This window comes from Girardinichthys multiradiatus, chromosome 24, assembly GCF_021462225.1.
Source record: "Girardinichthys multiradiatus isolate DD_20200921_A chromosome 24, DD_fGirMul_XY1, whole genome shotgun sequence".
In the NCBI taxonomy this organism is placed as follows: Eukaryota; Metazoa; Chordata; class Actinopteri; order Cyprinodontiformes; family Goodeidae; genus Girardinichthys; species Girardinichthys multiradiatus.
Genome location: NC_061816.1, coordinates 9899979 through 9923276, shown reverse-complemented (window position 1 = coordinate 9923276; position 23298 = coordinate 9899979). Strand labels below are relative to the sequence as shown.

The following is a 23298-nucleotide window of genomic DNA, read 5'->3' as shown; positions in this document are numbered from 1 at the left end:
AATATGCTGTGTTAATATGAAATTTCCACGTCATACATATGTGAAACTCATGTTGCAGCCATGTTTCAAGTAACAGCCAAAAAAAAAGAGTTTCGAGTTTGCCAATGAACTAAAGCAAAATGGAGCAAGTTTTTGATGAAAACATGGTTCTGTTTGGGTCTAGAGGCTGCAAAAAACTTTTCAGACAACAACCAAACACTGAATCTAAAGCCACCGGAAAGGCTCAGGTATCACGGTATGGGGATGGTTCTCACATTATGCTGTCCGACCTATTATCTCATACCAGGGATCTATGAAAATCCAACTTATACTGCCTAATGCTGCAAAGGAATACCCTTAAACTGGGTGTTTCTACATGGAAACACCTTTAAACACACTAGTAAGTAACCAGCACCTTGATTCCAGACCAGCAAGATCAACGCTATGGACTGACAGGCCCAAATCCCTGACCGTAATCCAATAGAAAACCTTTGGGGTCCAGATAGGGATGTATACAGTAGTGGGTGGGGTGATAGGTTAGAGGAAACAGGTAATCTGATTAAGAATATGGAACATACTGTACTATGAAAAGAGGAGCTGAAAACAAAGTAACTGAGAAAGTGCAGTGAGATGGATGGATGGATGAGATGGTTTTACTGGTTGTGGGAGTTAAAAACCAGACAACGGTTGCACGGTTAAACACCCAATAATGACCCATTTCCAACTTACTGGTAGGGTTGCCAAGATTTAGATTTAACATGTCCTTATATTTTTAACAACTTATGATCCCACACACTGACAAGGGGCTTGGGAAGACAAACGGACCCACAGCATCACAGATCCCCACCTTACCTAACAGTGGGGGATATCCACATAGTCATCCTTTGGTACATGCAAACCCCATCTGAAATGTGAATCTTAGTTTCATCTGGCCAAGTTCATGGCGCTAGTTAAAGTCCCAGTAAAGTTAAGAAAGCTCCACATGTTTACGTTTGTTATTGTAGGACAGAAATGACTTTTTTTGGCTTCACTCTTTAAACAACCAGTTGGCATGTGGACAGGAGATGGTGAGTTTTACAGATTTGTACCTTTCTTATCACTGTGCATGGTGGCAGTATAATTATAGGCCATTGTGTATCATCATATTAATGCCCCAGCAAATCAGAAAGTTGTGGATTATTGATTAACCTTAAAAAAAAGTTGTGTGAATAAAAAAAATCATATTGGATTTTTTTCACCACTACAAAATTCCTCAGGGTAAATTTATGCTGCTGCAAATAAGTATACATTTATTTCACTATCTATACACAATGTTACCAGGGGTGCAAACAACATTTGTCCACATCCATATCTCAGTGCAGGACATTTTATGTTAACTCTGCTCACCTTAATTCATTTCTTAATTTTGTGCCATTTCTATAGATGCTGTTCAAGTAAAGTCAAATCAGACCAACCATTTTAAAGATTTCACTCAGGGATTTTTTTTTTTTCCACTCACAAATGTAAATTAACAATAAAAGCACCTTTGGGTAATGAAGTGTGGATTTTCACTGCAGGATTTCACAAAATATAATGTTTCAAAAAACGTACTGAAGGAATAAACCTGATATTTCTGCTTTGTGTTTATCTGTGTTGATGACATCACAAGAGGCACAAGGGTTAGGTCGATCAGCTGGTATTTTCACGTAGATTCTGAAGTTTTTGAGTTGCATTTGAGTTGGCATTCAACCGTATGTGTCTGAATCATTTAATTTTCTTTCTTACTTCTTCTCATCTGGCATGATGGCGTCACCTGCTACTGTTGGACCTATAATGGCAGAAGTAGCAGGTCACACAGTAGTTCTGCAGGAAACCTTAGGCCTTTAAACTTATCTCAGTGGAACACAACAACCAGATTTTTATCAGGTTTTTATTTTGGCTCAAAAAGACTGCTAAGGATCTTTGAAAATAACCCTATGACAATCTGTTTTGGTCCTCTTCTCAAATCACGTCCACGTGTTTGTTATTGCTTAATTTTCTTGAATTCCATGCAGTGTTCCCAGATATTGCTCGTTTTCCTGCTGCAGAACAGAACAGAATCCAAATAAACACCTCTAAGAGAGGAATTTAATTGAATACTTGAGGTAAAGGCGAGAAGCATACAAATGGGCTAACTGAAACAGACTCCTATTAGTTGTTTAATGCCTTATGTGATGTCATTAGAAACTTGTACTTGGGAGGTTAGAGTTTGTCTTGATTAAATTATGATGTACAATATAAAGCCAAATAAACTGAAAAGACAGACCATGACATGTTGCTCTATAAGTGATAAACAACATCTAAAGTGAGTTTGATTGATTTTACAGAATAATGTAGCTATTATCTTTAAACCAAAATGTATTTCTCGAAAATCCAGTTTATTTAAAATTAAACAGTTCAATTCAATGTATTCACTATCATTTTATCTGTCATTTCATACTCTAGCTCTTTCATAGTAAAATCTATTAATGAAAAACACTTTGCGGTTCACCAATGATATTTGTATATAACTTTTGCAAAGTGAAAATATAAAATATTTTAGTTAGGCTGAATGATTGGTATCAAACAACAGAGATAGTGAGGGTCCAAATTCCCCATTTCTTACCCTACAGAGTTTATTTTGAATAAAATGCAGCATTTTCTCTTGGTTTCAGCTGGCAACTTTGACAAAATAAAATTTTTTCTATATTTTGGATCAAGCATAATGCAACGCTCCCTCTCTTTCACCTCTTGCTGCACATTGTCAATCAGCTGGCTGATAAAAGGGTCCTACATTTTTGTTTCGACATATCTTTGGTCATGACAGTTTTTCAAAATCATAATAAATGTTAAATAACATTATTTTCACGTTATTATTATTTTATATATTTAAAGTTTCAGAGTAAATACCATTAAACTGAGGTATTTCCAACCCAAGACAGTTTTGAAATGATTTTTCAATGAGAATTTTCATCAATCTTGATTGTAAAACTAATCTGGGAATTGTTGGTTGACTTAGAATGTCTCTTATATAAAAGAAGCATCACTTTGTCATCACTTTGGAGCCATTGGAACATCAAGGCTCCAAGGTTTTCACACCTGCTGCACTTTAGCTCCCTCAGGATTCCCAAACGTCTCTAGGAGAGGAAAACAGCCTAAGTGGACCTTCATTTTGATGACTTTGAAGGAAAATGCGAGTTACATTTGCTGTCACTGGCTGATTTGCCCATTACATACTGAAATATAGAGACATCCACTCATGCAGCGCAATGAACAAGTATTTTCCGCCTTACAAAGTTCTTCTTTTTTGCACCACTGTCACACTTAAATGATTAAGATCATCAAACGCATTTTAATTTCATTCTACAGGCGAAGTCACATCCTGTTAGATTGAACATCTGAAAAAAATATTTAGGTTTTGCTTGAGGAAGCTCATTATTTCTTTCCAATCTGTAGTCAAGTCATATATGTACCCAAAGTCAGTTCTTTTAACAAGGCAGACTTAATATTACCATGACAAAAAGCCCAGAACCAGAGGCCGCAGATGCTGAATTAAACCATCTACATCTGCCACAGACTTGGAAGTGCTTTAAGAATTAAGGAAAAGCAGTTAGTAACACAAAGAATGACGGCATCTTGCAGGGCAGAGGTGAGTTCCTCTGCAGCAGGACAGGTCAATCAAGTGAGGGAATCAAGACGGAGAGAGGGGGCTTCGGATAATGGATCAGGTGGGGTGACGATGTAGTGGTGTGGAAAACCGACTGCTGGTGGGTTATAATAAAATTGATTTGTCCAACAGATTATGGCCACACTCTCATGTTATGTTGCTCCTCTTCATGGCATCTACTTGCCATAAGTTGTGTTGGCAAGTAGATAGTGCCATCTGCAGGAAATAAAGCATATTTGAAACAAATCTGGAGGTAACAATCTCACTATATGACAGGCCAGTTGTGTATTTATTTAACAGCTACCATTAACTGTGATTTTCACCTACAGTTTCACTACGATTCACTTATTACACATGTACTCACTCTAGTGAGCACTATTTAGCAGCTAGTGGCAGTTTAGTCCAACAAACAGAAGCAGAGGTTCGGGTTGCATTTCGGGTCAGTGGAAATGCAACTTGTGATTAACAACTGGACCAAACAAGTAGACAATTGTATTGTATTAGTTAAGTATAGGGGTTAAAAATCCAAACCTGCCAGTTATTCCACCTAAATTGTGCTCTCTAGTTTACTTGTGAACCTTAAATGTGATCACTAGTCAACTAGTGCAACCTAAAAATTGAGCTAGTCTGCTATTAGAACCTATAATTCCCACTAATTAAGTTGAAGCTTTATTGTCCAATGTAGCTAAACATGTCAATTTGCAAACTAGAACACTACAATGTGCACAGTTCAACAGAGCGTAGAAATGCTAACAAGTTCACTAATAGCACAACTTTAAAAATAGAGCCTAAAACGTAGGCTCTATGTAAAATGTAAAACTAGCATTTGTAGCACTTTTTCAATGTAGCCATGCAAAATAAACAGAGTATTAATGAGTGCATTTATGAGTGGTGTAATTTCCCCTATACACAATGATGGGCTGTGCCACTGTTGGCAGCAGCAACTAGCATCAAAAGTTTGCATGACAATAAATCTGTTAATCTAGATTGTATTTAATCCCACTTTTCTGTGGAGGGCTTTTGGCCCACTCTTCTTTGCAGAATTTATTTAATTCAGCCACACTAGAAAATTTCCAGGCATAAATTATCTGTTTAAGGTCTTGCTACACCATCTGAGCTGGATTTATGTACGGACATTTACTAGGCCACTCCAAAACCTTAATGTTGTTTTTGGATCCTTTAGAGGTGGACCTTCTGATTTGCATAACCCAAGAGGTGTTGAACTCAAGGTTCTAAACTGATGACTATACTTTCTCCTTCAGGATTTGCAATTTTTTCAATAGAGCCGAATTTATGGTTTCATCAATTACAGCAAGTTGTCCAGATCCCGAAGCAGTAAAACAACCCCATACCATCACGCTACCACCACTACATTTGACTGTCAGTGTAGTGGTCTTTTTAAGGTACACCTTCCACAGAGTAACACTCTTGTTTTGTTAGTTCACAGACTGGCCTTTGTGTCCTTTTCTGTTTGCAGTGGTTTTGGCTTTGGAGATCTCCCATGGAGGCCCTTTTTGCCCTGTATCTTCCTTACTGTTGATCCATGAAGTCTGACCCTGACAGAGGGAAGTGAGCCCTGCTGTGATTTGGATATTGTTTTGTGTTCTTTTGTGCCTCCCTGAATGAGTTGTTGATATGGTCCTGGAGTCATTTTACTAGGCAGGCCTACTTCATATTGTCAACAAGTTCTATTTAAGCAATGTTGAATCCAATATCTGAAAATTGAAAGAGTATGGAACAAGTGTAAACCTACCAAGATATGGCCGAAAACCTAAACTGACCTTGGCCAAAGTCTAATTTGCAGATTTACACATCAACAAGACCAAAATGTAATTCAATGGCCTTCATGCAGGAGGCAATGTCTATTAGAAAACTAACTCTGCACATTATTCTGAACACATTGTGCAACATGACAGTGGCAGCATCATAATGTGGGGGTGCTTTTTTTTTTTTACTAGAGAGATGGAAGCTGATATTTATGGAAATATTAATGGAGCTGCAAAAGACTAAAAATGTATGGATATTTAGATATGTATAGATGTTTCTTTGCAAAACATGTTCAAGAACCCCGAAAAAAGAATTAGCTAAAGTGGAAAAATAATAAATGAATTAGTTATTTATTACAGTCTGCAGTTCAGCTGTAATTGTTTCTATTTTTTTCTCTTTGGAGAAAGAGGCTTGTCCCTTTTGTAGTTGGAACTTCTCACCAGTAGAGGTCAGTGCAGGATTAATTATGGCTGCAGTTCCTTTTCTGTGGTTTTTCTATTATAATTTGAACTAATCAGAGGCCAACAGAGTGAGCATTTCACTAGGTATATTTTGTCGTTTATATTGTAACATGAAAGAGGGTGTTAAATTGAAACTACCATAAAAGCGTGACCTTTTAATGGTTTCCGGTCTCTCTCATTTTATAACATTGCATTATACTGCAATGTCTGCTTCAGTATGATATATGTCAAGAAATCAAGAGGAAGAGGTCTTCAACATCTGTGACTGCGTTTAAATGATAGGCAGTTTGGTTTTTAAGCCAAACAAAATTTGCAATTCAAAGAGAAAGCAGAAATATGCAACTTTTGTGTGGGTTGAAACTGGTCAAAATGAGGCTTTGGCCAACCTTGAGCAAAAATACTACAGTTTCATGGTATCACAGTGTTTAGAAAAATATTTAAAATTAAACATCACTTATTTTCTTTTCTTTTCTTTGAAATTAAAAAAATTCAGTGGTAAAATAAAATCATACTAATTACTTCAGGCTTGTAACCTATGCCATTTATTTATTGCAATTTTAATATAAAGCAAAAATATAGAAAAACACTTTTAGCTACATAATATTACGTTTTCAAATTGAATAGGCCTGAATTGAATTGGCCTGATAAGATTAATCTGTTGCATACCCACAACATGATGCTGCCGCCACCGTGTTTCAGTTTTTACAGCGTTATTGCCAATATTTTCTGCAACCAGAAATATTCCCAGGCAAATCTTTCTTTCTTCTATTTGAAGTTTGGTGGTATTCATTATGTTTTTATTATTATTATTATTATTATTAATCTTATTGTTGTTGTTTTATTTACATTTTATTCACAAAAATTCTTGTTTTTTTGTTTTACTTTCATTTGACAAAATACTTACAATGGCCCAATTTCCAAAAAATTGTAGCATAAATTTAATGAAATTTTTTATTGACCAATTTACACTTTATTTGAAAAACATCTTTTACTTCTGTTTGACAAAATAACGATGATCATAGTAAAAGCCAATTGTTAAACTGGTCATGTAAGCATTTTAATGGTATTCTAGAAATTGACCTTATTTATTCTTGATCTCAAAACATTTATTTTATTTACTTACTTTTAGACACTGTTTTTTTTTATTTTAGAAACATTTGGCCTATTTAAATTTTTCTCAACTTGTAATTTTTAACCTTTACGTTTGAAATGCTGTATTCTATCACATAAACTAACTAAATAAATAAACTATATATATATATATATATATATATATTTATTTGGTATAACTTTCTTCTGATGCGCCGCGTCTAAACGTAAATCATCTGGCCTTGAGCGCGCGCTATTGGATCAGCATCTGGCGCGCGTCTCCGCCTCCCTCATCACTCCAGCCGCTCGCGCCCGCAGAGGATGCGTGCGACGGAGCGGTCTCGCGCCGCGCTGCCTGCCCCGAGCTCGTGTCCTCCTCTCTGAAGCAGAAAGATTATCTCCACAGACGCAACAACAATGGGCGGACTGGACGCGTTTGGAGGCTCCCGCTCCATTTTACTATAATTCACACCGTCGCACTTGGCTTTATTCCCGGCGAAAATGGCGACGGGGTCAGGCTGGCAGCCACCGTACAACACCTCGACCAGCAACAGCAAATACACCCCCTCTCCAACAGCGTCAAACATGTTTTACGACGGGACCTTAACGCTAGAATACACCCCAGACATGCATCTGAAGATGAGCAAGAAAATCGCCCAGCTGACAAAGGTGCGTGTGTGTGAAAGTAAACGGATGACGTAGGGTGTAGTGGTTAAGTCACTTAGAGCAGGTGGGGATGTAGATGGAGTAGTACTGTGGAGGCTCTGGTGTGGGATGCAATGGCATTTGTAAACATGGTCCTCTACAGCCATGCAGCTCTGTGAACCTCACAGCACTGTTACATGCATTACGTTTATTAGCCGATTTACATATTTTTGCTTTGCTTTAATGTCAATTATAAATGATTTACATATTAATTTGCATCTATTTGGTATTAATTCTGGATGAGCCGCAAGATGTTATGAATCTGGGAGTAAACCGAAACGTGTAACATACGAGTTATTATATTTACACTAAAAACTTTCCACATAATCATCCAAGATATATGTCAATATTTATCGTGACTTCACCTCCAGCCCTATCACTGTTTAACCTGTGTGTGGTTTTCCACCAAAACAAGGAGGACTGTTATAAATTATGTAATCTTTGGAGGGGGTTGCAGGGGTTCGGCTCAGCTGCTTCTTTGTTGTCTGTACCTGAGGCTGTTCGAGGATGCAGGGCTACTACTGTGCAGTAGTAGGAGATTTAAGGTGGCAGCTCCATTTAGAGTTTCAAGGCTTCTGGTGTGATCATGTTGCACCAGGAGAGACAAAAGCAGGAGTAGAAGACAGGGGTTTTACATAACAGTGATGGTGATATCATTATCTCGGAGCAGACATGGGAATGAGGAGCCAGGATTAGTGTATGGGTAGTGGCACTAAAATGACAACATCAGAGCTAAAATCACTTCTAGTCTGAATGTTTGCCTTACGTCTCCATATTTTTTAAAAACCGTTAAAAGTAAATTCAGCTTAGAAAACCCCATGTTTCTTAATGCGCTTCTCAAGATGTTTCATTTTCAGTTCATACCATAAAAAAATGGGTTATTCTCTCTTTGCAGAATTGTTTTAATTCAGCCACATTGGAGGGTGTCCGGACATTAACATCATACTTAATCTCATGCCGCATCAGATTTAAGTCCAGACTTTGACTATGCTACTTTGTAAAAAAACCATTCTGTTGTTTTTCTTTCTGGCTTGTTGAGAGCTGGACTTGCTGCTGTGCCTTTAGTCATTCTACTGCTGAATAACTCAAGTGCAAGTGAGCTTTAGGTCACCAACTGATGGCCAGACGGATTTTTTTTCTAGAGAGCGCAATTCATGGGTCTATCAACTACAGCAGGTTATTGAGGTCCTGAAGCAGCAAATCAGCCCTAGAGCGTCACACTGCCACCACTATGTTTGATTGTTAATTTGATGTTCTTTTGTCTGAAGTGCTGGGTTAGTTTTCCACCAAATATAGAGGGACTCATACCTTCAAAAATGTTTTCTACTTTTCTCTTGTAAGTCCATAGACCTTTTTCCTAAAACATTTGGGGATCATCAATATGTTTTTTGGCAAATATGAGATGTGTTATGTTTGGTCAGCAGAGGTTTTTGCCTTCTAACTTTCCCGTGCATGTCATTTCTGCCCAGTCTAGTTCTTGTTGTTGAACTCTGACCTTAACTGATTCATATGAGGTCTGCAGAGCATTAGATGTTGCTCTGGGTAGCTTTGTGACCTCCTGGATTAGTCATTATTGCTTCGGTGGGAAGGTGCCTCTCTGTTCCATGGTCAGGAATTGGAATTTATTTTATTTATCTCTTTTACTCTCAAGATTCACAGCTTGATATCTCTGTAATTAATCTCTGTTATTAAGTCTAGAGTTAGATTATTCTTAGTATGGGATGCCAGTTATAGCATCCCTTACTGTCCTTGTCTTTGAGCTCTGGTGTTAAATTCAGGCATTGTTCACTTCAGTAATTGTCATGCAGCTGTAGTTATCAGTGGAGCAGCGAAGCAGGACGTGTTGTGTCTATGTAGCATCTGGAGGAGCTGTCCTTGATTTGAAGGTTTTTAAAAAACGGCACAACGAAAAACAACATTTTAGAGATCCATCCATCCATTTATCCATCCATCCATCCATCCATTTATCCATCCGTCCATCCATTTATCCATCCATTTATCCGTCCGTCCGTCCATCCATCCATCCATGTTGTCTGCTGAGATAACATTACCTGACTGTATTGTCCAGACTTTGTGCAGGTTTCAACATTGCTGTCTATGCATTCTTGATTCCTTAAAAAGAATTGCAGTCAGAAGCTCCTTTTGGTATCAGGATTTCTGTTTGCGGTACGAGGTTTAAAACTGCACATGTCAAAGGTAGTTGTTTGCAATATATTACAGACTTACCAGGCATGTTTCCTAACTGTGTTTTGTACCAGACAACTGACAAATCAGAGCCAGACTGTGCTCTAATATCAGGTAAGACTTGTGTTTCTCAGGTCTGTAGAGATGCTTGGAGAGGAATGTGGGTTCTGAGTGTTCTTTGAGCATAGAAGCAGTGCACCAATTAAAGGAGGAACAGAATAAGAGTGTTGAAATGTGGGCAGCATAAATGATACGTCTAGTTTAGCCTGTTTGCATGTCTGGTAGAGGAAACCAACAGCTCAGATGTGGAGGCACTTCCCCCTGAGAAACGGGCTTTTATTAATCCTTTAATTACTGAATCTGATGTTAATCCTCTGAAAACAATGAGAGCACAGTCACTGAGTTATATTAGAGCCACATGCTGCAGTTGTTCTTCTCCACAACATTTGTGGCCTTTTTCTCCAGCTCGATCAGTAGTCATTGACTCTGGCCCCAGAAGCCTCCCTCCTTGGTGTGCTATTGTCATTTTCCCAGTCCTGCCTCATTCATCCTGCACAGAACAGCTCTGTATTTGACATCTTGTTCTTGATCAAAGGAGCACTACTCTAAATCCAATTTATTACAGACTCATTTGATGACAATCTGCTGTTGGCAGCTGTTTTTGCAGCTTTTAATGATACGTACAATTGAATTACAGTCTCATAATCTAATAAAATTCATTCTAAAGGATGTCCTTCCCATTAAGAGTTTTTATCATGAAATCTCTTAATATGAATCAGTACATTTCTGTTTATTTCTCTGGATTTAATTTAGGATTATAGGAAAAAAAACACTGGGGTCTAGGCATCATGGCATCATTTGATAAAATTGGATGCTATAAATCATTTGCCAAGTCAGCATCACCTCCAAACACAACCTAGCTCACCAGTTAACCCCAACATCTCTGCACCTGCACTACAGCCTACAACAGTCTGCAACCTGTGGCTCCAGAGCCACATTTGGCTCTTTGGCCCCTCCTCTGTGGCCCTAGAAAAAACAAATAAGAAAAGGTGGTTTTAGCATTTCGTCTGCATGTTTTTAAGCATTTGTTTGAAAATCCAAAAATAAAAGTAGATTTTAGTTGTAATTTTATTATCTTTCAAAAATAAATATTTAATTTTGTGCAGATTATTAAAAGAATTGTTATGTAAACTACATGGATCGAATGGCTTCAAAATGCAGGCACTCCCACTGTACTGGCATACCTTTCAATTAGTTAAGGCATTAAAACAAGCACAATCTTGTATTTATGAGTGGCGATTATGCACGGAAATTACTGAGAGGGAATATAAACTGATTTGTACCACTTCAGTTTCTGACGATCATCATTGTGCTCACCCAACGCCTGGTACAGCTCCTTCATATCTGTACCCAGAGGTACTGGGAACAAGCTTGACTTTGTCCCAGTTAAGCAGCCGCATTATGTTGTATTCCCCAGGTGAAAAGGTTTGTGTGAGAACGAAAAGTCACTCTTCCTTCACAGTGTTTCCTAAAGCCAGCTGATCACGTAGAAACTCGGTTCTTACTGTTGATCATACATCTGCAGAGTCAATCCTGTTTTTCAGTTATGTTTTTACTATAATTGTGCAGTCGTTATTAAAGGAAATACAACTCTGGAGAGTAGCTATAAAAATAAAATAGTAAAAGGCTCCTTTGATTCTAGTCATCCATTGAGGCACACAGACAAGTCTTCTTATTGGTGAACCGCACTATTGGTCTGATCCTCTAAAAGACATAAGTAGCCACAGGGAATGTGGACAGTGCAGGTTAACAATGACTTGACGTTTTTCCAGTACTAAATAACTGCATCCCTGCCGCCTTAAGTCCTTTTTTGGGTTAAACCCTATGATGACAATTTTCCCATCTAAAACAGAGAAAAGGAGTGTCCGATTTTAAATGAATGACAACTTGCATTAGATTTGTGTGCCATCAGCTTGCATTTCTAGCTTTGTAATATAGATAAAAAATAGCCCACAAGTATTATTTTCAGAGACCAAATATAATGACTTTTTTTCTTGGAAAGCTAATCAGTGTTTCCATTGTGCCTGTATGCCTGACAGATGCTATAAAAATTGTAAAATCAGATTTGGTTCCAGTATGGTGAACATGACACGTTTTACACACTATTTGCATTTTTATACATAATCAAACAGCTGCAAAGTTTTTACACCTGAGTTTCTTTTTTGGCTTTTTCTTTTAAACATTTATGGAGAAGATGATAAGATTTTGTCATGCAGTGTTAAAATCAAAAATGAAGTCCAGGGCAATAATCAAAATAATTTTCTACTATCTAGTTATAGTTAATCAACATTAAAGAAGGAAAACAAAGCTAAACAGCATTTTTATAATCCAGTGATTGCTTATGATGTCAGTTTTTAAAATTTTGTTTTTATAAAGACAACAGTTAAAGATGTGTTTCAGCTATGCAGCCCCAGAACTTAATTTTCCTGAACCCTAAATCTCCCCTGGGCTGTTTACTCTCACAGTTGCAGTTTATGTAAATTAATTCGCTCAAGCTGAAAGGGTTACTTCTCCATATTGTTGCTGCTTTTGACAGAAAGTAATAAAATTGGGTGCTGTGCAATACCCTTAAGTTAAAGGACTTAAATCGAACATTTATAATCTTTTTGTTTTGAATTATGTTTGGACTCTTTTGCATATATGTAATTAGGGGAAAATATGTTAAAAAGCATAAAAGGAAAAAAAAAAAAAAAGGAGCACGAGGCAGCCTGAGAACACGGCCGAAAGTTGCAGAAAGTTATCTATGGATTACAAAAAATTGGATTTAAAGCATTGCTTTTGTGCTTGTTTTAACTTTTATGTCTTTGTATTTTTGTTCATTAATCAGTGTATAGCACTTTGGTCAACAGTGTTATTTTTAGTGCTTTATGAATAAAGTTGTATATTGTAAAGGTAGTAACTGTGAAGTCTCATCTCTTTTTGACCTGTTTTCTCAAAGCAGTAAGACAGCGATTGCAATTTCTGCTCCACTTCTGGCCAGCATTATTACTCTGATGCCAACGTGAATTTTAGCATTCCTAATTCTCTCAACAAATATGTCATCCAAATACTTTATATTAGGGAGCCATGCAGTGATTGTGCAAGTCTCACTTTTTTCCACATATTCAGTCTGTCTTTTACTTGTTTGTCTACACTAAACTAATGTAGTTGTCAAAGAATAATTACTAGGACATGTTTGTCACAACATCAGTCGCATTGATTTTTGTTAAAAAAAAAAGCAATCCATGAACATGCTAACAAACAACGCCTGCAGTTGCCTTGGTGGTCTGGCTGTCGACTCCCTGCTCAAGCTGTCAGTCTTAGCCGTGTCCTCTTACCTCAGCCTTGGTTTGTTCACGTAAAATCAAAGATTCCTTCAGTTTCAAATAAGAGTGTTTCCAAAAGAGACACTGTTTTTGGTGGACTGAACTACAGTATTTATATTCAAGTATGACATTGCATTGTCCTGCATTGGTCTTGATTTATAGCAACACATCACGTTGCAGCCATTGGCTATTTTTCTTTTGACATAGCCTTTATCAAAATGAGGCAAAAATACTTGCTGCATGTTTCCAGAGCCCAGAATAAGCCTCCAGCTCAAATGCGTTTAGTCAACAGCTGGATTTAGGATACCAGGGAATGTTTGACAGCTCATTTGTTGAGCAGCATTTATCAGGAATATATTTCACTCTTTAACAGGATTTAATTGGACTTGAATTGGGAGATTGCGGAAGAATATTTATGCAAAGCCCCGCTTTACCCCAAACAGTTGTGCAAGGTACTTCCTTTTCTCTGAGGTGGTAAAACAAAGATAAGAAAAATAGACAAAGAAAGATAGGCTAGAGAGAGGGAGGGGAAGATGAAGAACAAAAAGAGGGAGAGATAAAAGGATGAAACCACAGAGAGAGTGAGGAGACAGAGATGAAAGCAGCAGGCACACCAGCATCATTAAAATAATCATGTATAATTGAAGGAACATTTTCATGGCTGACTCAATGCTGGGAATCCAAGCTCACAGTGAAGGAGAGCAGAAAATGCACCTTCTTCAATTCTTCTACTTCCAGCTGATCCATGAGGCACCGCTGAAGAACATCCAAGCAGTTATTGTCTTCAGGAAACTGACATGGGCAGATATCTGTCTGCTCTGTATGTAAAGAGTATATGTTCAGTGGTTTGTAGACCATTTCCATTTTTTTTGAGGTTTGAAATGCTGGTGTCATTTTTTTTTCTTTCTATACACTATATAACATAAAGAAGGACAAAAATGCACTGTTGGGTCTTTGAAAGATATAGTCCCTTTGAATCCAACTAATAATGAAGAAGTTAGGAGTTCATCCCCATTTATACATCAAATATTTCCCTAAACCATAACAGATTGGTTTTTTAATTAAACACCCAAAAGTATATCAGATTGTATGCTGTGGGTTTATGCATTGATATATTAAAATGATAGGAGGTCTTAGTTTTCATGGATTAAATTAACATGAAAGAAAATTCTGATCTCCATTTGTTTAATTGGTGCATCTCTGCTAAAGATCACACAGAGTTTGGAACAATGGAAATGACTGGAGTAAGTGACAACCGAGGAAAATGTGGCCTTATTGCAATCCATATTCTCATCTGAATATTGAACAGTAATATTACGCAGCTCAAATTTTGAGCTTGAATTTGTTGCAAAACCTAGTTTGTAGTCCACAAAAACAAACCACCACAGTTATATCATTGGTCTGGCTGCTGACTCCCTGCTGCCTTTCTCTGTATATGTCAAAATATGTTGACTACTACTCCTTTCCAACACCCCAAAGTAAACTTTCTTGAGGAAGCTGCGACATGTCTTTAATAGTTGGACACACTTTCTGTCCCTCTTTCTTAAATAATGCCAAAGGTTAATAAGACGCATTGTAACCTGCAGCAAGGCAGGATTATAGGTTAAAAGATCACATCCATCTGATATCAGCATGTTATATTCATTCATTAGACTTGATATTTGCAGAAAATGACTTGTGAACATTTCTCCCATAGAGTGCGATTAGCACACTGTATGATTATAATCAGGGGTTGAAGTACGGATGTATCACTTAGTCTCAGAAAGCTTTTACAAAACTGCTACAGTGTTGATCTAAGGTGGCGTTTAATATCAGAAAGTCAATCATCTTTGTTCTCTGTTGAGGATATCACAATGTAAAATAATCCTCTCTAATGCATGTTGTATGTATTAATGAAAGCCTTTTACTTCACCTGTTACGGGAACACATTTTGGAGCGCCTTGTTCTGAGATCAGCAGGCCTGCATTTCAGTTGACCATGACCGAACATTAGCTGCTCTCCAGGGCCTTTAATTTGCTGGAGCTTAAGTTTTTCAAAGCTTCTGCATATCATTTACCTCCAGCAGTCATAAAACCTGCTTATATTCCTGAGAGGGGGCACAAAGTATGACTGACAAGATGTTATTCACTTAAGCCTGTGTGTGGAGAGTGCATCAGGAAGAAGAGGGATATCCTGCATCCATACTGGAGTTTGTGCAGGGAGGATTTTTTTTCTCAGCAGTTAAGTCATTTGAAGTTTACCTTTAAAGTTATTATGGTAACTTGGTTGAGTCATTTCAATCTGACTTGTTGTGAAAAGTCCACATTTATTCAGAAAGATGAAGAGAAATGTTGGGTTTTATTTTACAGCACTTAGTGAGTGCAAACCTTTGTCTGCCCACAGTTTGGTACATGGTTTCCTCCTTCGCTGATGGTATTGATATTGATTTTTTGCACAGTTGATCGTTTTTTCTTTTCCTCTGCATAGCTATTAAACGTATATTGAAACTGTCAATAAAAGCTTTCTTTCCCATCTCCATGCTGTCATCTCCTGCCTCCTAGGTAATTTACGCTCTCAACACCAAGAACGATGAACATGAGGAGGAAATTGAATCTCTGAAAGAAGCCCATGAGGATGAGGTACTTTCCAGACTCCTCCCTGTGTGTTATTTTCCAGAGAGTAAGACTCTGACTTTCTAGAAATGAATCGTCATTTTCAGCCACATTACAGCTAAAAGATATTTGGAAAGTGAGAGTGGCCATACCTGCTGTGATACATTTTTATGAACAAAGGTTATTTTTTTATACTTACGGGGCAGAAATGAGTAATTCTTTTATTTAAAGTTTCATTTGTCAGCATCCCTAGCATGAGAGTTAACGATTTATATAACAGTAATGCATTGGACAATAATGGAAAACCAGCTTCAGCATCACTGTGATTATTTCTGGGTTGTACTAAAAATATTAAAATGTTAGATCTAAAACTTAAGCTTTAGTGGTTTAATATAACCAGATGACTGAGCTGTTACCACATAAAGACAAGCTCAAACTCTTACCATCTTAAAATCCTGATTTAATAAAACTGTCACCACAATAAAACCAGCCTATTGTTTCATCGACTTAAATATATAAACTTCTTCTTCGAGTTGGAGATGTTGTTATGTCAAGATATTATGAGACAATGTAATAATGAAACTAGTCACAAGAATACAAACTTGAGTCATTATCTTCAAAATTAATTTTCTTGAAATATTAAGATAAGAAACTAGTCACAGGATAACAAGTTTGAGATATTTTGTCTTTAGATATTCTCATCTTACAAAATTGAGATAATGAAACTAATCACAAGAAAAGCAGTTTCAGATCTTAGCATTTTGAGAACATGAAGCTGTTGTCGCAGAAAAAACAAATCTTTGATCTTATTTTGGTTATAATGAAGCTAATCACAAGAAGATAAGCTGGAGCTAAAGTTACCGTGACATAATGAGAACATCATTTTAATTTGTAAAACAATGTCAAAATCTGTAAGGATTAATAAATTGGTTTGCAAGACATAATCCCTTTTCTTCTAAAATCTACCTTACTCATGTGGAAAAATGTGTTACTGTTTGAAAAAACCAACCTGGAACTTTTGGGCCACAATTTTAAAAGTTATTGTCACTAAACATCACTAAGCATCAGCAAAGAATCATACCTAAAGCGAAACACAATGGTGGCAGCATCATGCTTTGCAGTAATTGTTCTTAAGATGGACTTATTTTTCTGTCAAAATGGTCAGAACTAGCTGCTATCTGTTCCAGATTCCAGCTAGTTCTGGCCCAGAACCCATAGACCTCTAAAACTGCCTCTAGCTGACCTTGCTCAAACATGACCTGCAGCTACACAATAGTACACAGCAGCAACATCTTCCTCTGAAGGACTGTTCACTTAATTTCATCTTGTTCAGGTCCAACACATAGTGACAGAAACCAGAGACAAGATCATGCAATACAGGAACAAAATGGCGGACGAGGCGGACCTGAGGCGGCGGCTGGCGAGTCTGGAGGAATCTGTCGAACTCTACGACCACATGAAGAGACAGGTCGTTCAGTGCCGCCACGAACTACAGCTTTGCATACATAAAGCTTCACACATGCGTTTGTTACATAGGCTGATGTCTTCTTTCAGGCCTTAGCAGAGTTCGAGATGTACAGACAGAGAATGGAGGACTCTCAGCTCTGCACTGAAGCCCAGCATACCCAGAGAGTGGTTTCTATGAGCAGAGAGGTAAGGCCTCCTTAAAAAACAATAATAAAATATAGCCAAAACATGAAGAGAACTTCACTTCATGTTACGTTGTAAAGTGTGAAAAGGGATTTGTGTTATCCAATTTATGCTTAAATATCATAGCAATACTAAAGTGAGGTGTATAAAGATGTGCTAAAATTGGACTCGGTGACATGGACCTGGTGCTGACTCCAGGTGGATCTGGTATGAAACAAAGGACATGTCAATGACAAGTTCATTTACTTCATTAATTAATTTTAAAAGAAACCACAAAAATATAGATTCATCACACATAGATTGATACATTTAAGACACTGATTCCTGTTATGATCATGGCTTTCGGTTAATGAAAATTCACTTTCTCAGGAAATTAGAACATTACATAAACGCTTTTTAAAAGAAAGATTTGTTTTTTAGATGAATAATGGCCTACATCGGCCTACATAATCATGGCTAAGCTTCATTAACATCTTTTCTAATTAAGGTAAGCCACAACACATTAATACAGAAGCTGACTGTTCAGAGTGTTGTATCCAAGAATGTAGATGGAAAGTTAAGTGGAAGGAAAAGTGTTGTAGAAAGGATTCAAAAGTATCAGGGATAACTGCACAAGCAATATGGAGATGCTGATTTTGTTTTCCAAGAGGACACACTGTCAAAGGTACCAATACCTGCTTTAATGGTCATGGTGCCAATGTGCTGGATTCACCAGATAACTGGTCTGACCCAAACCTTATAGAAGTTCTATGCAGTGTTGACAAGAAGAAGATGAGAGACACCAGAGTAACAATGCCGATGACATGAAGTCCACTATCAAAGCAACCTGGGCATCTATTACACCTCAGCAGAACCTTCATTCCAAGCCACATTGATGCAGTAATTCATGTAAAAGGAGCCCCAACCAAGTACTGAGTGCAGATACTGTACAGTACAGGGACATACTTTTCACTAGTCACAATTGTAATATTCTAATTTTGGGTTTTCACTTGCTGAAAGCGAAAATCATCTGAATTTAGGGAAATAAATGCTTTATATCCAAAACTGTGTGTGACAAATCTTCATGAGTTTCACTTTTTGAATTCAATTATTGAATTAAATGAACCTCTAAGCCGTTTATATTCACCTGTATTGTGGGGGGTCTGTGATGCTGTGGGTCCGAATCTTCTCTTAAGGGTCTGAGAAGATTTTAAATAAAGAATCTGGTGAACTCGAAAACAAAATAGTGACAACTCTGGGTGTTCTAGCAAAGTAAGGAGCTGTGAGCTGATGGTTCTGAAGAGGTAAACAACTTTACCAGAGGTGCTATGCCTAGAACAGTGGAGAATGTTTTATTATCAGGACTAGACTTAGAAACGAGTGGGAAAAAGCCCAGAAACTGATGCTAAATATAACTTCAAATGTTTACAAATAATCTGGCTCATTGAAAGAAAGCAAAACGCCACGCTGTACCACAGTTTACATCCTTCACTTCCTAATGAGCCATTATGTAATCCTTAATGGGATATTTTTATTACCATAAAGAGCCAAAAGTCAGTAGAATAACATATGTGCCCCAGAAAACAAGCATGGCGTATCATCAGGGAGCTTTGATCTCCCCGTTTACTGCTGAATTTCTCTTTTTTTATGACCCCTAAAACTGAATTGCTGCTTTGAGCAAATTTGCCTAATTATTTCAGTGTTTACACAATACTTGTGGATATATTCCCTCCAACAACTAAAAGAGATGTAAGAAAGTGGTTGAGTTTCTGATGATCTGATGAGGGGATCAGATTAAAAAACCAATAAATATCACATCATATCATATATCATATCACACAACCTCACATTGGTTGGTTTGATGACAACAGGTAGAAATGGGTAATATAACTGTGGTCTGGTGAGGCTGAGTAGGCTCAGTTCATCGTCACTGTTTTGGCAACAGTATGCGATGGTGTTCGTCTTGTATTTCATCAGAATTTCACCAAGCCAGAACCAGTCTGCTCGGGTCACAAAACATTACATCACATGTTATATTTTTACATGTTTTTTCATTGAGATTTTAATGGCAGCAGGAAGGATCGCTGACAAGCTACAAGTTTTCAAAATGCAACTATCTAATGTATTCGCACCACTTGGACTTTTCCACGTTTTGTCTTGTTACAAACCACAATTTCACTGGGTTTTATTGGGATTTTAGCACATAATTGTGAAGTGGTGGGAAAATTATGCATGTTTGTATATGTAAAGGGGGCTGTGCACTAGCCAGGGTTCCTATGCAGTCTAGAGAAATATGGACAAGTATTGTCTTGGTCTAGATAAGTATGGACAAAGGAAAAAGAAGTTTGGAAAAGTATTTGGATTCTAACACTTTATTTCCTATTTGATAGTCTAAACGTTGTGTCCTTTCTTTCATCCTTCAGTTCTCAAGTCCTTCCCTTCTTTTGTTGGGTCCTCATGCCTTTCTTCCTACATTTTCTGTGTCCTATTTCCCTCGGCTGTATTCTTCCTTCTTCCCTTCCATTTTATCCTTCTTTCTTTGTGTCTTTTAGTTCCTTTGTTGTGTCCTTCCTTCTATTCTTTTTTCCTTGTTTCTTACTTCTATTTCGTCCTTCCTTGTGTGCTACCTCCCTTCCCTCCATCCTTCCTTGTGCCGCTCTGTGTCTCTTTTTTGTTTTCTGTTGCCTTGTCGTGTCCTACATCTTTTTCTTCCTTGTATCCTACCACCCTTCTATCTTTCTTTCTTCCTTCCTTGTATCCATTCTTCCTTCCTTGTGTCCTTCCTTCCAGTTTCAGGTTTGTACCATATACAACCCCTGCCTGCTGTACATGTATCTGTCATAAATTCATAGGAAATGTTTGTATTTTATATTTTGAATCACGGTAAAGGACTGAGAGGAAGGGACCCTGATTTTTATTCATCCCTACAGAGTCAGTACTTTGGAGAAGTCTTTGGGGTATGTCCAGCCTGGAGACTGAAAGTTTTGCACATTCTTCTTTGCAAGATAGCTTAAGCTTAGTCAGATTAGATGGAGAGCGTCTATGAACATCTATGCTCCAGTCTTTCCACGGATTTGTAATTGGATTTTGGTCTAGACTTTGACTAGGCCATTCTAACAAATGAATATAATCCAATCTATGATCTAAACCATCCATTGTATCTCTGGCTGTATGTTAATGGTTGTTGATCTGCTTGTCAACACTGACAAGCTTCCCTATATCTGACAAAGAAAAGCATCCCCATGGCATCCCCATGGCATGATGCTGCCACTACCATGTTTCACTGTAGGGATGCTGTATTCAAGGGGATGTGCACTGTAAGTTTTTTGCCTCACAAGGCATTTTGCATGTAGACTGAAAAGTTCAGTTTTGGACTCAGACCAGAACTTCTTCTCCATGTTAGCAGTAGCTTGTGGTAAACTAACAAATGGAGCATGTAGTTTTTTGAGCATTGGCTTTGTAAAAGCTCCTCCAATGGTCTCTAGAGATAGATACTATATCAAAACACAATTGTCACTGTAATTTCACTGTGTGCAGTATTTTAATTGCAAAGGACTGCTTAGATGCTCAGTGAGATGCATCCCAACTCTGCATGTTTTTGTTATTTTGGTTGTTGTAGGATTTCTATAGCTGTTAATGCCATATTTGATCTAGATTTTATATAGACCAAGCTGCGAAAGTCCCCCAATGGTAGTGGCATAATGATGCCGGAAAAAAAGAGAAGAGTGAGAAATTACAACCAATATTGTTATTCCAATATTCAACAAAAAATATCTGAAACATATGAAACATTTTCCTTATGTGCTACTTTCTGCTCATCTGTCTGATGAAATCTCGAAATGATTTGACTTCTGGTTTTAATATGACAAAATGTGGAAAAGTTCAAGCGGTATAATGAAGACACTGCATGCACTCAAAGCATAGAGGGATTTAACCTTCTTCTGTAACAGGTCATTAAAAGTCCAAACAGAATAGATCATGTTTCGTGGTTTCAATAGGTGGAAGAGATGCGTCGCGATTTTGAGGAGAAGCTTCGGGTGTTCAGCCAGGCTCAGGCCCAGTTTGAGGCAGATAAGCGGCGAGCGCTGGACGAGCTGAGGGCCACCCACCGACAAGAGGTGGAGGAGCTCCGCGACAACCAGCAGAACCACAGCGCCACCTCTGCCGAAGACCAGGAGAAACTGGGCGAGCTGCATAGACAAGAGGTGGGCCATGAGTATGAGAAACAGGAAGATACGTGTGCTGCCACACTTTTGATTGGTTTGGCTTAGTGCGAAGGTCATACGGCAAGTTAATCAGTTGGAACTGATGTTCTGGACGATTTTCTTTGAAAACTGATAAAAACAACTGTTTTATTGGTGCTATTGTTGGTTAATAAAACCAAAAGTTGTTGTAATCTGACCATAGACTTTTTTATGCATATCATTCCATTTTTTATTTCATCTCGTTTGAACACGCACCTAAAAAGTATTAGGAAGACATAAAATAGTGAGGAGACCCAAAACATCCAGGGTTTACAGTTTAGTGAAAAGAAAATCTCTGCATTTTGGCAGCCTGGAGTTACTGGCATGCTGCAGAACAACAAACAGATTTGCTCTCCGATTATCCCACTGTCTGTGTAGGTGGAGGCTTTGATGGAGAGGGTGGAGGAGCTGACAAAGGATAAGGTCCGTCTGGTGGAGGAGTACGAGGCCAAGCTGGCCAAGGCTCAGGAGTATTATGAGAGAGAGCTGGAGGCCATGAGGAGGACACACCAGCTGACCACTGAGAACCTGCTGGCCTGGAAGAGGACGGAGGTGAGAGCACAGCGCAAAAAAGACAAACGGATTCCATCTTTGTTCATGTGTAATGTGTCTTCACTCCTGTTAAGGTGGAGCTGCGCAAGGAATTCCAGGCTCAGGAGGCGGCGCTGCAGCGTTCACTGTCCAAGCTGAGGAGTGAGCTTCAGAAAGCTCAGGAAGAGGCCCGGGAGAACCGGGATAAAACCAACAGACTGCAGACATCACTGGCCAATGCAGAGGGAACCATTAAGGTATGTCAGTATAGTGCATATTTATCTTGTTTGAGTGAATAGATCATATTTAACCTTACTAAACAGATATGTGGAGCTCTTTAATCACATCAATATTAGGATTTTATGTGATAGAGCAACACTAAGGGGCACATGATTGTGAAATGGAAGGAAGATGATGCACCATCTGTTTGAGAACGGTAATAAACGACCTGCAGCATTAAAACCAAGTGGCACACAGACAGGTAAGAGAGAAAGTTGTGGTTTAAAGAGGGGTTAGGTTATAATATATCCCACACTTTGAACTTAACCTCCAAAAATGTGTGGACACAACTTCAAACCAACCAAGGCATGGCCACCTACATAAACTGAAAGGCTGGGCAAGGAGAGCATTAATCAGAGAAGCAGCCAAGTGGCTCATTATAACTCTGGAGGAGCTACAGAGATCCATAGCTCAGATAGAAAAATCGGTTCACTTGACAGCTGCTAGTCATGCACTACACAAGTCAGGTTTTTATGGAAGAGTGGCAGTTTTGAAAGAAAGCTGGAACAGGTCCAGTTTTTAGTTTGCAGCGAGCCATGGAGGAAAAGTTAGAGGCTGCAAAAAGTTAAGACCGGGGCAGTGGTTGGTCTTCAAGCAGGACACCGAGCCCAGGCATACAGACAGTACCACAGCAGAACAGCAAAAGCAGAACAGGCTGGAGCTCCCTGATCAGTTTTCTGGTTTAATCAAGTGATTCCACTTTATGTTGACATAGACTAAGGTTGGTGGTGGTAATATGAAAAAATGCTAAAAACTTTAAAAACGCTGTATAGGCACCTTTTGTGCTCATTGAGGCCGTCATTTTCCATC

The 23298-nt window shown here is 38.2% G+C and overlaps 1 protein-coding gene across 6 annotated transcripts in view; it reads left to right on the top strand.

Moving 5' to 3' along the window:
- The first annotated feature begins 7275 nt into the window (after window positions 1-7275).
- The window catches only part of LOC124861382 (protein FAM184A-like), a 71331-nt gene continuing 55308 nt past the window's right edge, over window positions 7276-23298 (top strand). For 3 of the 6 annotated variants that reach the window (XM_047355079.1, XM_047355084.1, XM_047355081.1), the window contains exons 1-7: window positions 7277-7629; window positions 15755-15832; window positions 17139-17273; window positions 17360-17458; window positions 21433-21639; window positions 22057-22230; window positions 22305-22466. In XM_047355079.1, the coding sequence (XP_047211035.1) occupies window positions 7462-7629; window positions 15755-15832; window positions 17139-17273; window positions 17360-17458; window positions 21433-21639; window positions 22057-22230; window positions 22305-22466 (1023 nt within the window). In that variant the 5' untranslated portion in view covers window positions 7277-7461. Of the gene's footprint in view, window positions 7630-15754; window positions 15833-17138; window positions 17274-17359; window positions 17459-21432; window positions 21640-22056; window positions 22231-22304; window positions 22467-23298 lie in introns of all 6 variants that reach the window. The other 3 variants (XM_047355082.1, XM_047355078.1, XM_047355080.1) reach the window with 2 other exon arrangements.